Below are 14,804 nucleotides of genomic sequence, written 5' to 3'. Positions count from 1 at the left end.
CCCTCCAGTGGCTTGAAAGCCATGTGCAGAAGGAAGCGTGTTGAACATTTGAGTATTCGGAGGGAATCCTTGCAGAGGCGTGTGTAGGCTTTTCTCCTAGCACTCGGGGTTTGATAAGCCGAAAAATATTTGAAATGAACTTCTCTGTGTGTTATCCTCAAGCAATGCATGTAGGGAGGCACAGCTTCAGAGCTCTTCTGCCCAGCTGCCACTGAATACAGGTGCTGGCTCTCTGAAGGTTCACTTCTCAAGTTTGACACGAGAGTGTTTTTCTAGCATTAAACACCAGTTCTTTGCTCAAGTGAAAGGTAACTGCATGTGATGAAAGAAGAGAGCAAATATTTCTTAGGTCAGCCCTGTTCTGTGAAGGAGCGTATAGGTAAAAAAGATGTGAAAGGCAGATCTTTATGGATTGAAAATTTTATAAAATCAAAATGTCTTTTCTTTAAGAAGCTAACAAAGAAATTTTGGGGGAAATTAGCATTTACGACTGAGTAAAGTGACTATTTAGCCTACACAAGGGCATGTATCACATCTGGTATGTAATTTCAGCCGAGGTGCTAGACAGTAGGGCTTAAACCTGAAGCACAGATGCAGCCTCTGTTGTGGCGTGTTAACTAGCTCCGATTATAACAATCGATATTTGCAAGTGTTGCTTGCTCCAAATCAAAAAGCCTCTCCGTCCCTGCCCTCAAAGAGAAATGACAACAATGAAAACAAAATACTCACCAGAATGAAAACACTTGCTAAAAGCAAAATATTGATAATGTCATAATAAATGACTGTCAGGTGGAACTGGAGGATATATTAGGGAAAGGAGTTTCTGCACTGCAGTAGCTTGGGGTTGAGGAAGGAGCAGAAAAGCTGAATTAATGCTTTGAAAGTGGGAATCATTGTTTGACTGCTGAAAGAGGCACCTGGCCAATGCTTTTGTAACCTCTGGACCTGGCCCTTAGTTGGCGGAAAGGCTCTTAGTCTTAGATCAAGGCCTCGATTCAGTGCAAGCAGAATTGCTGCGGTGTTCAGTCCTCTGCTTCGCATGAGAACACGTCTTAGTTGGGCTCAGCCCCTTGTCCCACACTCTCTAGTGGATGCTGCTGGGACAAATGTGGCAATATCTGCAGAAGGTTTCAGGATGGCAGAGACCACGTCAGGAGAACCGAGGTTACCAGGCCTCGAATAAGGGTGAGAAGGAAGCAGAAGAAAAACACCTGATGTAAACTGCAACATGCGTTAGCCTTAAGACGGTTAAACCAAGAACAAGGTTAGCTTTGTGCTGAGCTTTTGAGATTGTGAGCTGATGTGGAAGGAGTTAAAAGAACCTTGGGTTTATAATTCTAGTGTAATTTTGAGCAGCTGGAGGAGACCCCAGACTCCATCTGGCCCTTTTTCTATTCCTTGCAACATGGCAGTAAACCTTCCTGTGCAAAGCAATTGTGAGCTATATAGAAACGTGCATCCTGGAGGCAATTGGTGAAATTTAAGTTAGGCTGAATGTTGCATGTGATGCTTAGATTTGTGCATTGTGGGATTTAAACAAAAAAATTGTTTTAGATCTAGATAATAGTAAAAATGAAAATTAAAGGCACTTGCTATGGGTCTTACACCAAATAAGAACATGAGAAAGAAAATGTTTCAGCACTGAGTCCAAACTGGAATGTCAAAGATTGAAGTGTTATCTACTCACCTTGGCTCAAGGAGGAGGAGGTCTATATTGGTCTGTGTCTGGCTCAGTTTCCTGGCTATCTGGAGGAAGCTGATTGTATATAGCTAGTAAGTACAGCAGTGAAGCCACATGAAAGCCTTAACTAGGTGACATAATTCTTTTTTTATATATATTTTTACAGTGGGGATTTAATTTGGGAAATGATCTATTGCAAAAATCTTGATTGTTGGACTAGAAGTGACGTGCAGAATCTTCAGGCTGTCAGCTCAGCCTGTTCGTACATATGCTGAGTGTGGCATGTTTAACTGCAGGTTAGCTTGGGAGCTTGGGAGCTTTGAAGGTGTGGGGGTTATTTTTTTATTTTTTATTTTTAAGTGTTTGGTAGCAATATATTAAGATAAAAATATTAAAACAGCAAAAAGGTTTTACACTCAAAATCTGTCATCCCGTCTTCCTGCCACTTTACATCACTTTGTGCAATTCCTGTTGGATAGCTGGTAGTAAGCCAACTTAAATATGATTTCTACTTCAGTTTGAAGCAAGAATGGATGAAGCTAATGGACTGAAGGGAAAGGAAACTTACAGAGATAAAATTCGTAATATTTCATGTCAAAATTCTGTGTTCAGAAGAGCAGTTAAGCAGAGTACCATTGTTAGGAGCTCAATTTAGAGAAAATTGACAACATGGTAGTAAAACCAAATGGTCACAGGGTTGGTCTTTGCTGGCGGGAGGGGAAGGTATTTTGGGAGTTTTATTTGTTTGCTTTACTCAGGTAGAAGAAAGTGTGAGGAGCAATTACTTCAACAAAGAACACCTAATATGTGGAGGTGGCCAAAACCAAGACGGTGGCTGTAATACGCTTCAAATAGTACATCCTCTTTCTGCCTGCTTTTATGTGGATGCTGGTTTTTTTTCATTATGCTTTTTAAGTTACTTTGGCTATTTCTACTTGAACCAAAACGTAATGTTTTTTCCCCTCTTTTGGTAGCTACTTCATGACAGAATAAAAACTGGATGTGAGTTGTGCATTGGGAAGTGTTTGATGTGTGCTTGTGCGCCTTGTAGCACTATGAAAAACACAGGTGGAGCTGCTGATTATGTTTGCTAGAAGTAGATTGAAAAAGCAAGAAAATGAAATTACACTTCTGCACAGAAGACCTGTTGTAAAACTGTGGGCCAGGAAGCAATTCCGAAAGCAAAGACTCCATTTGTTTGTGTGGGACAAAATGAAGAGGCTTCTTCAAGGCCAGGTAGATGAGAATCCAAATCACGCTCATCACTGCCAGCTCTCTCCAGTAGAGATTGAAACAGACTTGTTTGTTTGTGGAATAAAGAGGAACTCTGCGAGCACTGAATTTTCTACTGCTGGAGGGAACTTTAATCAGGACAGAGGCGATGGCTGCAAGGAAGCCAGTGAAGTTTGTATTGGGGAGGTGGAACTGAACTGGGATGGCTGTGTCAAAATACCATGCTCAGTTCAACAGAACCAGAAGGACTTGGGGGGGAATTCTTCTGATTGTATGAAGCAGACCTCTTCTAAAAGAAAGGGTAGAGTGTCTGAGGGGCAGGACCTTTCTACCCTGAGCATTACCATGAGCTGGAGGGAGATAGCTGAAAGGGAAGGGTGCTTTCCCCAGGAAAAGACCCCTACGTACAACAGTCATAGACGGAAGTCAAGAGATCGCTCGGCTGATGTGGTTGATTACATTGTTAAAGAGCTCCAGGGAATAAGCCGCATCCAGACAGAGATTGCAGAGCTCCGGCAGCACCTCACCTTGATAAAAGGCTCTGTGGATGAAGTCTCCAGCTGTGTGGATACGGTCTTGAGTGAGATAGAAGGCCTTCAAGGTGGTTCCACCAAAACCCCAGGCACACATGCTCGGGAGCCATGTAGGGAGGTACACAAGGAAGAACCAGTATTATATTTTTATGGGATCCCAGAACAAGAGGGTGAAAACACAGTGGAGCTCATCTGCAGCTTCTTGTCTGAATATCACTGCTTCAATGGTATCCAGTGCAGTAAGTATATAAAAGATGCTTATAGGTCAGATATTGGTACAGGCAAGCTATTAACACCAAGACCAGCAGTTGTGAAACTTGTAAATTCTGAACAGAGAGACTTTATTTTACAGAAGTCTATCCTTCTGCAAAGCTCAGGGGTCCGGATTGCTACCAGTGAAGAACAAAAGCGGCAGAATGACCAGAGGGGCCGCAAGGTGGATTCAGTCTCTCTGCAATCTGGCTTCAAGAAAAATCATCGCAGCTCGGCGAATCTTGATGTAGCTCAGAAAACTGATGGAGTTGGGCACCTTCGAACTGACTCTTACCAGGTGAAGTGTAAAAGCACAAGTAGGAGAACACAGTGCGTGGAGGAAAGATTTGATTTTGCACAGAAGTCGACCTTGGCTAAGAAAAGCAACTTGATATCCGAAACTGAGAAGGAAGCACAAGTAATAAGCTGCAGTGAGCAGCCTTCACATGACAGTGACTTTCACCAGGCCCCTCATGAACCTCCACAAAATCTTCAGGTGACCAGTTTGGTCAAATCAGGTGATGGAAATTCCTGCTGCTTATCTGAGTCTTCGGGCCATGCCAGCCAGGTGTGTGCTTCAAGCAATGGAAGTGAACACAGGCTTGACCTTGAAAGCATCCCTGAGAATGGTTCTTCCCCTCTAGATAAACATGAGAGGGTAACTGCTGAAGAAATTGAAATAGACTGTGATAGCCCATGCAAGTTCACTGGTCTGGAGAAAGGTGATACTCAGAGAGAAGATGTTTCTAGTGGGGTGACAACTATTAGCTGTGATCATATAACAGATGAAATGGCTGATAGTAGTGACAGCTTGAAAGATATGATCCAGATGGACCTGAATGATCAAGATCCAACTGATCAGGTCTTTAGGGATGTCCTAGAAAACTCTCAGTATTTCCTTGACCATTCCCGGGATAACATTGATCTTGTAGACATGAAATTTTACACTAATAAGCTTGGGAAAGCTATTCATCACTTCAGATCTGCTCTGCAAGTGGTATTTAACAAACTAGAGACGAGTGATTCCGAAATCCTTTTGGAAAATGATAGTGGCTTACAGATGGATGATGACAATACACTTATGCTGAACAGTTCAGGTATGTGTGACAGCTCTGACAACTTTGCAGAAACCCCTCCTAGTCAGTCATCTGAGAGCCAGGCAAACACAACCGCAAACAGCGAAGTGTCTGCTCATATGCAGTTTGTTCCTTCCAGTCTTCCCTCTGGTCCACATGAGCGTCCTGTTTCCAGTTTGATGCTGTCATCTGACTGTGAGATTTCTGCTGGGCAGCGCTCACCTCCTCATGAGCTTGGAGTAGATGTGAGCTCTCTACCTGAGCAAGCAAAGGAGTGCAGACCTATGAGCCTTGAAAAAGTGTGTGCGGAGACCATCTACCTGAACAAATGCATCAACAATTTCAAAAATGTGCTGAGGGAAAAGAGACAAATGCGTAGGAGACTCTTAAAAGAATTAGCACAGGAAGGAAACTGGATTTCTGCTGAGGAGACGAATTCAGGTAAACTGAAAAAATGTTTTAAGGAGATGTCAAAATCTAGCATTTGTGCAGCCGGTAGGGAAGACCTAGCTCTGTGGGTGAACAGTTTATTAGAACTGTCTTAGAAGTTGTTAGCAAATAGTTACGAGAGCAAGCACACATGATATGCGACAGTACTGACCGAAAAGAACTCAAAATTTATTGGATAACACACTAGAATGCAAGTTTGCAAGCTTCACCCCCCCGCTTTTTCCTTTTTTTCTTTTGAGAGGTTCGCAGTGTATCTTCAAAATAGCAAGTGTTAGGATTTTTGTCATAATTCGTGACTTGGTTCCTTGTTAAATATAATAGTCAGGGAATGTGATAACAAAGTGTGCATTTGAGCTATAAGTAGCTAGATTTGCCAGTTCTAGGAATTGAGTGGATCTAGATTTCCAGTGGCTCCATCAGGAAGTGGGAAGTCTCAATGTTTGTTAGATTTTTATCCTAGTGGGGACATTAAAAAAAAAAAAAAATTGAAACCTGTGTTGTGATATTGTGTTTCTGTAACTTGTCTATGAGATGAGAAATTTTCCATTTCTGTGGGGCTGCATGTTTTACTGCCAGCATAGGTAATGAAGCGTTGGACCTCAGCAGATGTAAGCTGATATAAGGTTGCAGCAGTGCTGGTTGACCTGTGCTGGGATATGAGGCATAGAAATGACCTGCATGTTTTGATGGGCCTTGTTTTAGTAGGCCTGGATTTGGTAAAAACAAGCCCAACCTTGTACTTGAGGTCCATCTAGCCCCTCCGTAATCCAAGGAGTAAAGAAAACTTTCTCAGTAGCATCTCTGTCCGAATCACTACACAGTTAAGGACAATGAAGCGACCTGACTTTCAAGTGTCGTAATGTTGGAACTGTAGCTTGAAATCTTCATTTGCTCATTTTAAGCTTCCCCATATCAAATATTTTGTTCACTTGTCTTCTTGCAGTCATCAAAGCTAATTAGAATAGTCATAGTGCTCCTTTGCCCACTGAAAGAGTTGTCTCACTTCAGTGACTGTCTTATCCAGTCGTTGTGCTTTTGCTGTGAAGAAACAACTGTCAGTCTGTTTGGCTTGTGTACCAGTTACCTTCTCAGTTATGCGGATCATAATGCTTGTAATCAGCTCTTTGCTTTCTTATTTTGTGCAAGGCCCTTATTGTAGAATTCATTCAAACAATAGGCTTGTAATAAGTAGAAACAATAGTCTTTTGGCATGGATGAATACCTGTTTCTGTGTTTCAAGGTTATATTCAAATTACTGAAGTATAGATGGTATAGATGAAACTGATTTTTTTGTATTCAAAAATTTATTTTGCTTTTCTATTGTTTGTTTGTTTGTTTTTTCATATTTTATTGTTTGCATAGTGCTCAAGTCCTGGAAGTATGTCCTCTAATTTTAGGACCTGAGGGAAGAGACAGTAGTTTGGGTTCGCTTTCAGTAGTTTGGGTTTGCCACTGTACAAGAAAAATATTGCAATAACCTGTCTGTGAGGCGCCATCGAATGGGAGGCTGCCTCTCTCAGCAGAGTTTGAGCAATACAGGCCTGTTCAAGGTGAAAAGTAGCTGAAACAGTAAAGAGAAGGAAGGTGACATCTGGACTTTGGTGCCTCAAGTCTGACTCTGGTATGGATTAGCATTCCTGTGAGCATCCCTGGCTCAGTTTTCCTGTCTAGTAATTACAACAGCATCCAGTGATGGGAAAATGAGTTGATGTTTGTGTAATAAATCATGGAAAGGCATGTCTATATGGTAGATATGACAATTGCAGTTACTGCAATGAGTATGAGATGAAATCACAATTTAGGAAATGTGTTCTGAGAGATGGGGGAAATCTAAAGGAGTGAAGGGTAGTGGAAGGAACTAGATAAAGGATGGGAAAAGGGAGAGAACTTGGAGGGGAAGAAACCCTGGAGGAGAAGTCAGGAAGCAAAGCAGCCCAGAACATGAGGGCAAGGCATAGAAATGGGCAGTGGAAGAGCAGGTTGGTCTAGAGTGGAGGCAGGGGGGTGTAACCAAAATGCCAGTGTTAGCACAGGATGGAGCAAGCAGGTGAGGAAGCCAGTGGGTAAATAGCCACTTGGCAGTAGCCAGAAAGATTGGAGAGGATGGCAGTATTGGCAAGGGCCATAGGGTAGAACAAAAGTAACCATATAATCATTCAGTGTGAAATAGGGTTGTTTTGGTATGCGTTTTCTGAGAAAGAGTAGCAAGTGTTTTATATTCCTGACTTCTTTTGCTACACTCAACTCAAAATAGGTATGAGCTAAGCTCTTATTTTCTTCTTTTCAGAAAAGTATCACATACAGAATGCAATGAGAGTCTTTTTTTTTTTTTCCTTCCCCTTCCAAACTGTAGGTGACTGTTTATGCCTTTAAAAATACAGCTTTTAAGTTTCTGAATCAGGTCCACTGAAAACCTGGTTCTGCCTGCTGGCTTTTTTGTTCTGAGCCTGAACCACTGTATTGTTTATGTCTGTTGTAAAGTTCAGTTCAAAGTATTTTATTAAATATGTTTGGCAGCAGTCTGCAGCAAAGGAGTAGATGGTAACTTTGAAGGTGTTAGTAAGTCTGTGTGTTTTGATGAATCAGAGATGATGCACTGGCATAAAGGTTTAAATTATTTATAGTTGTACACAGATGTAAATTATAAGAACAGTTTAAAGCTTGGCAGATGCGTGTAAGTAATTGTTTTATTTAGTTTGAAGCAAAAAGAGAAAATAGAATATCCTCTGAAAATCTAAACAAGCTCATAAAGGTTTAATTTGAAGAAAGAGTAAGTGAAGTGGTGAAGATGGTTTGACTTTGCATATTTAAGAAACAACTGAAATGGTAGCGATTTCTATGAACTTAGTGCTTGGAAGTGAGACAGTAAAAGAATTCTGTGATTAGGGTTTAACTACATCAGTCACTGTTGAAGGCTTGTGCTTTTCAGTATTGGTGAGGCTGTTAGCACATCTGCTATAATGGACGATAATTAGAAAATTTTAAAGCTGTCTCTGCAGTCGCTTAGAGATTTGCCAAATTATATTTAGCCTGAACCTGTCCCTAACATCTTTGAACTGAAGTGGCTTAGAAATCAGAGATACGTATGGAATTTAAGCCAAAATAATCCAGCATTTTCTGAAAATGAGCCCAATGCAGGATTTATTGCTGTATGTTTCTATAAATATAAATTTGATGACCTTTTATTTGAGAAGCTCCAGTGCCCTTAGGCATTAAAATTTGGCAGCAGTAGTCCATGTCAAGGGCTTATCTGTAAAAATCTACCCCAAATGAGTGAAGTGAATAAGCCTTTGAAAAATGTGTGGTTTGCGTATGCCTACTGGTAATTTGTTACAGCTCAGCTGTTGCATTGCCAGAAAATTCATCCGTCCTCAGTGTTTTCCAGGCTGGAGCTAAAGCAGTTTTCCCTGGTAGGGATGACAGAGAACAGTGCCAAACATGAGCGGGCCAAGGAGTCCAGATCTTCTGCTCTCAGAGACTTCATGGGCTCTGGCAACATTGGGAAGCAATCTGATCCAAACATGAAGGAGATAAAACCCAAGAAAGAAGGAAGATTGGATCTGCCTGGGACAGACGGAAAGAACCAAAGGGATGAAGTCAGGAGAGACAGGGTTTGGATGTGGAAGTTTGGGGTGATTGTGCAAAGAGAGAGATGCAAACAAAGGACTTGAAGTGGAATTGGGGTTGCCTAGGTGAGAAGGTTTTTAATAACCTACAGAAAGGAACAGGCAGGAGCATGGTGTTGGAAATCACAGTGCAAGGGAGCAGTTGGAAGTGTCTGTGCCCCCCAAAAAGCAGGTAGCCTGGAAGGGACCCCAAGTTTCCTCAGCTCTTCCACATCAGGAGATAGATGCCGAGCTGACTGGCAAAGTGTGGCATTTCTGTTGCATAGAAGACAACAGTGTACTATATATGTTTTCTCCTCTGTCAGCTCATGAATGCAAGGTCTGTCCAGTGGTCCAAAGGCTTTCATCCCTGCTGTGGATCCGTGCAGGCAGCACTGACATATTTTAAGGTGGAAAGCAGGGATTTTATCTTAGCTACAATCCAGCACTTCATTTTCTAAAATAATTTGACTTCTCCTTCGTGACTGAATTAAAATAGTTTCCAAAGTTACTCTCTATATAGGTGTAATTACACACATGCAATCACTAAGACAGGAAAATAGAGAAGCTATTTTAGCATTTTAACCAATCTGAGTGGCCCTTGTTGCCATGAAGCTATTCCTTCGCCTCTGTCTTTCATTGGCAAATGGGTAATTTGATTCTCCTATGCAGACGCAGCATTTTCTGATTGATAGACTTATGAAATATCATGTGTGTACCGGAAGTTTTGAGTATGGCTCTCATAACTTTACTAGTCTTGAAATTGCCTATCCATAAATATGAGATCTGGTGTAGGAGGCTTCTGGATTTTTTTTTTTTCCTCGGAGGAGAACTGCCTAGATTTATAAAACCAGAAAATCTCTCTCAGCATTATGGTATTTGCAAAAGCAAAATATGTTCCGTGGGAGATAGTGGTTTCCTCCCAATGGGCAAAATGTACAGGGGGGAGGAGAGGGAAATGCTTCGTATGCAAACAGGGCATGCAGTCTGGGGAAAAGGAGGCTAAATCTCTTCCTTTTTGTGATAAATACAGGTTCTCCTTCAAGTGCAATAAATAGCATCTCTAATTCAGTATTAATTAAGATGATTAAAAGTTCTTGAGTTAATAAAAACAGGAGCTAGAACACGGTAAAATCAACTCTCAGAACCATATGTTCTAATGCATGTGTAGTTATGGGTGAAATTTGATCACAATTTAACTAGAGATTAATTAACTGGTGTATGTCCCAGAAACCACATGGAAAAACTCTCCAGTGCGCAAATGTTTTATCAACTTGCAGCAAATGTTTACTCCACTTTCTGAAATAATTTTACAGAGCTCATGGCAAAAATCTGGTCTATTAACTTTTATTCCTCTCCTTCCTCTCTTTTTCTTTGCAGAAGGAGGTAGAGGAGAGCTCCAGGTTGTACATGTTGTCCCTTCTCAGCAGTGTCTCTCTTTCTGAAACACCTGTGTGTGCATGCCTTGTCTTCGTGTAACCGGTTGCTTCAGCTGAGGCTCTGAGATTCAGTTTAGCATGTTATGGTCATGAGAGGAATTGTTAACACTGTGTATAAGCTAAGAATCTGTTCAGTGCGTATTACCTTTTAGAAAGAGAAAACACGAATGCTTCAAGTGGTCTCTTCCCTTCAGCAGTCTGTGGGGCGTGTGCAATGTGCACAGGAACCAGGCTAGTAGAGGACAAATTGTTTGTCTTGTGTTTTCTAGTCACCCTCTTCCTTTATGATTCCAAAACCAAGTATTTCCTAATTTTTCCTCAGTTCTATTATTTCATTCCATCTCTGTTTTGTACAATTCACTGCAACTGAAGTCAAATGTACCATTATGGGATGTAATCCTGGGATTAAGCAAGGCTATGGGTGCTGGGAGGTGTCTGCTGCAGATCCCATGCCTTTCTAGCTAGCTACAGGCTGCACTTTGCTCCAAACAGCAGGGCAGTGTGCCCCAGGGGAAGGGCAGGACTCTTCCATTAATACCTGCAGCTGTTGCCTCTCCATTCACGGACCTGTTGCCTCTGCTTGTCACGCTAAGGTGTTTGGGCAGTTTGTGAGTAACAGATAACTGTTTCCTCCTAGGAGGATGCCCAGAACTTTTTGACTGCTGTGCAACATCTTGGTTTGCGTTTGCAACTGCACCTCATGTATAGGAGTTTCTGGCTGTTTGAGTCTCAGGTTGTTTTTTCTTTTCTTTCAACCCATGCTACATGGATTAGGTGCCTGCTGTGCCTCTGCCTTGCTGTTAGTTGTATGAATCAGGTTAAATCAGCTTCCTGGAGCAGACTGAACATTGTATGTCTTCTGGGCTTCCATGCAGGTCTTATCCTTTAAGCTTCATGAATTTGCATTTTTAAGCTTTGTTAGCTCATATATTGACAGCTTTGTTTCACGGTTTCACAACTGGCAAGTGTCTGTCCACTGACTTTTCTTGGAGGTGCAGAGAAATTCAGAACTGGTGTCAAATTCTATCCTCTTCTGACTTGGGTGCAAAAACATTGTAGTTTTCCTTTAAGCTGTTCGTTTGGCAGGTAGAAAACTGTAATTGGAGAAGTCATCGGGTGGAAGTAGCTTCCTTTGCGATTTTTCAGTCGTTATTTGAATCAATGCTATTGAAGATTCATTGTGAATACAATGAACGTAAGATAATCCTTCGGCTTGTTGCGGCTTTGGATTCCATGTAACATGTAGTGTACTTGGGTCAATAAAGGCACTAAATGACAAGACTGGTTAGTTTAATTGGAATGACTTAGCTCATTCTGCTAATGCCCCTGAAAAAGGGTCTAATTAGACATACCTGGAAGTTTTATTTAGACACTGAAATGGTTTTTCCTTCTTTTAGCCTAATTTGGATTCTTCTATAGCTAAACAAAAGGATTTGAATTTCTAGAAGGCAGATTTTGGTTTGAAGGTTTAATAACCAAACATGGTACGTGGAAATAGGTAAGGATGATTTTTAAAGCAAACAAGAAGTCGTCATTGATTTTCTTATGTCTGTTGAAATAATGCAGCTTTCTATGTCTTACATTTGATTTTCATCTAAGAGAATGATGTGACAGACTCAATATTTAAAGGAGATAGAAGGTTACATTTCAGAAATCATTTTATGTAGTCCTGGAGAGGACTAACAGATGTGGGGATATTTTTCCTTATGCACCTCCAGATTTAGTGACTTTTTTTTGATGCCTTTGTCTATTTTATGTTTTTTTCCTTCTACAAAACCATATAATTGTTCTCTCTATTAAAACATCTTCATGTATATGGAATAAACTCGATGCAAATTGCAGCTTGTTTAAATAACTTCTCAAATTATTTGTAATCCTAGCTATTGCTCTTCCTGAATAATCAAAACCCTTACTGGGTTCCTTCTTAGGCTTTACTAAGCATTGCTTTCCTGATGATTGAATACTGTGCCTTAAATGATCGCGTCTATTGACTTGTTTAATCCAAGGTATGAAATTCATGCTATTGTGTCTCTGGCGTTATTTTGCTAAACGGTTCCTGGTTAAAAACTTCAGTTACTTTGCAAAGACCTTGCAGCAACTGATTGCAGCATTCTTTACTGTGAGTTAATATACGGAATTACTAGGGTTGACAAGCACTTCTCCAGCAGAAGATTTGTCAGACAGTGGTTGTAAAACCATCATCCGTCAGCATCAGAAAAGCACAAATTGGGCACCACAAATTTATGGGCTGTTTTGTGTACATGTTCGCTGCTCCATCTTCTCAGTGCTTCTTTATGCACTTATTGAAGATGAAAACATCCATAATTTCCAGATTCAAGTAACCTGGCCTGGCTGCTTCCAAGAAGGGATCAAGTGACAGAGCTGCAAAGAGGAGGGAAGTAGAAGCCGATCACGAAGCAATTTCCTATGGAGTGCTGAGCGTGGATGTCTGTGTGTTACCCATGCTGGCTTTGCTTTCCCTTCCCATTTGTTTGTTGGAAGGACAGTGGTTAAAACCCTCACAGTTGTTCTGGATGTTCTTCCCCTCTGCCCGTTGCATTTTCTCTGCTCGCCCAGGCTCTAAGCAAGCCCAGCCATCATCTGGGCCTGCTGGATGTGAGCAGCTCCACGACTGGTGATGCGATCTGGACTGGCCACTGGAGCCCTCTGGCACACAGCTGTGAGTGCTGCCTTCAGAGAGCAAACCCTAGGCAACTCTCCAGCTGCAGCAAATCTACCTAAACACCATTACCATTTACCTCTCTTAAATGAAGAGGAATCCGTTTCTATAAAATGTTCCTCCCCACAACTGTGGTATAAACTATGGATTACTTTGTTACACTTAATTAGTGCTACCAGAGGTGTCTGAATCATGTTAAACTGCATGCCAGTACTTGCAGGTAATGCGGCCCCTGTTTCCAAGCTCATTTGACTACGTAGGTTAGTGCAACAAGGGATCGCAGAGGCCTTCATCGCTGTCCAGCCCTCTGCCCTTGTGTGCTCTTGTGTCATTAACTCATATAAACTACCTAGTTTACCTTTCTAAAACTAGTTAAGTTTTAGAAGGCTGCTTGTCAAAGGCTACTACAGAACTTCAATCCTATCATAAGTAGACCCCTTCTTTCCAACTGCTGTCTATATTTATTCTCAATTCTTCTTCCATGCTGTATGTTTTCCTGTCTAATGAATAAACAAAGGTTCATTTTGCTGGAGTAAGCAAGCTGTTTTCTGTTCTCTTCGTTGTAGTGTGGTCTCTGCATCCTCACACGGGTTTTGCAGTTTTCCAGTTTGAATTCTTTTTACTTCAATATAGAATACTGAGGTTGTACATGCTTTTCTGAAGGTGTCTTGCTAGCACTCTGCAGTGGATTTCATTCACGCTTTTATTTCTATGAAGACTTTTCGCTGGATATGCCTATGGATGATACTCTCTCCTTATATGGTTGTATCATAGTGGCTCTCGGCCTCTTTGCGATGCCTACAACTCAAGTTCTCCTTCAGCTGCTTTTCTTCCGCTGAACAACCCCTTGTATGCCGTAAAATTCACAACAGGTTTTGGAGGGGGTCTGACCTTGGTGTTTGTACTGACTGCGTTTAATCTTCTGTTGTCGCAGACTTCACTTCCAGGAGCTTTTTCCATAAGGTTTCTCAGTTCTCTTCTGTATCGATAATTCTCCTGTGTTTGTCATCAGCAGATTTTATCAGCATATCTGACTTACTCCCACTAACTTCCTTATGACGTTGTCCAGGGCTGGCTCAGCTACAGTTACTTATTTACCCACCTTAAACCTCTCCTACTCCTTCTCAGTGTATCCAGCCTTATTAACATCACATGGCATCATGTCAAATGTTTTGTTGAGCTAGAAAGAATTATTGTATCAATGGCATTTTTATGCTTGGTTGCTTTGTCAAAGAAGAAAACAATATTTTTAAAAACTGGAGTACCTTGTGGGACATTTTATCCTATTTTCCACTTGTTAACACGTTAATTCTTCCCTGTATATTTGCTCTGAAGCCTTTCAAGCTCTTGAAGTCAATAATGAGCCTGTGCTAGTCTGGATCACATCCTCCCCCTTCTCTCTCACACCTTAACTGTGGGCACTGTATTTGCTCTTCTGCAGTCTTAAGGCAACAACGCTGGTTTGATGGCTGTCAAGTGCTGGTTCTCTCAGTATTTACTCAGGGAGAACTATGCCTGGAGCAAATTAACCTCTTTACTTCACTTTTGCCTGGAGATAGGTGTGTGGGAACAGGAGTTATCACATGCCTTGCCCCTGCATCAACACTGTCACTTACTGAAAGCTCTTTCTTCTGTTTTGTGGTGATATACCCAGATGATTTTTAATTTCAACCCTGCAGAAGCCCCTCCTTTTTCCATGGTTTTCTTTTTATTCACATATCTAAAAGGCTTGGCAAAAGAAATTAAAACAAATAAGGAGAAATACAGCTTATCTGGCCTTTTGGCAATTTTTACTTTGCACATCTCAAAAGCTGGGAGATTTGTTTCCTGATTATTCTTTCTGCCCCTCTCCACC

General features: G+C 41.3%; 1 protein-coding gene across 7 annotated transcripts in view; it reads left to right on the top strand.

Annotated features, from left to right (window-relative positions):
- Nucleotides 1–14,804, top strand: part of LOC104150901 (protein unc-13 homolog B) — a 217,833-nt gene that overhangs the window by 107,844 nt on the left and 95,185 nt on the right. For 3 of the 7 annotated variants that reach the window (XM_068925340.1, XM_068925338.1, XM_068925339.1), the window contains exons 2-3: nucleotides 2,656–5,216; nucleotides 10,211–10,233. The exons of the other annotated variants lie outside the window; for them this stretch is intronic. In XM_068925340.1, the coding sequence (XP_068781441.1) occupies nucleotides 2,765–5,216; nucleotides 10,211–10,233 (2,475 nt within the window). In that variant the 5' untranslated portion in view covers nucleotides 2,656–2,764. The remainder of the gene's footprint in view (nucleotides 1–2,655; nucleotides 5,217–10,210; nucleotides 10,234–14,804) is intronic. 7 annotated transcript variants of the gene reach the window in all.

Source organism: Struthio camelus, chromosome W (assembly GCF_040807025.1).
Source record: "Struthio camelus isolate bStrCam1 chromosome W, bStrCam1.hap1, whole genome shotgun sequence".
NCBI classification, from domain to species: Eukaryota; Metazoa; Chordata; class Aves; order Struthioniformes; family Struthionidae; genus Struthio; species Struthio camelus.
Note: the sequence above shows the minus strand (reverse complement) of the source record. Positions and strands in the feature narration are given on the sequence as shown.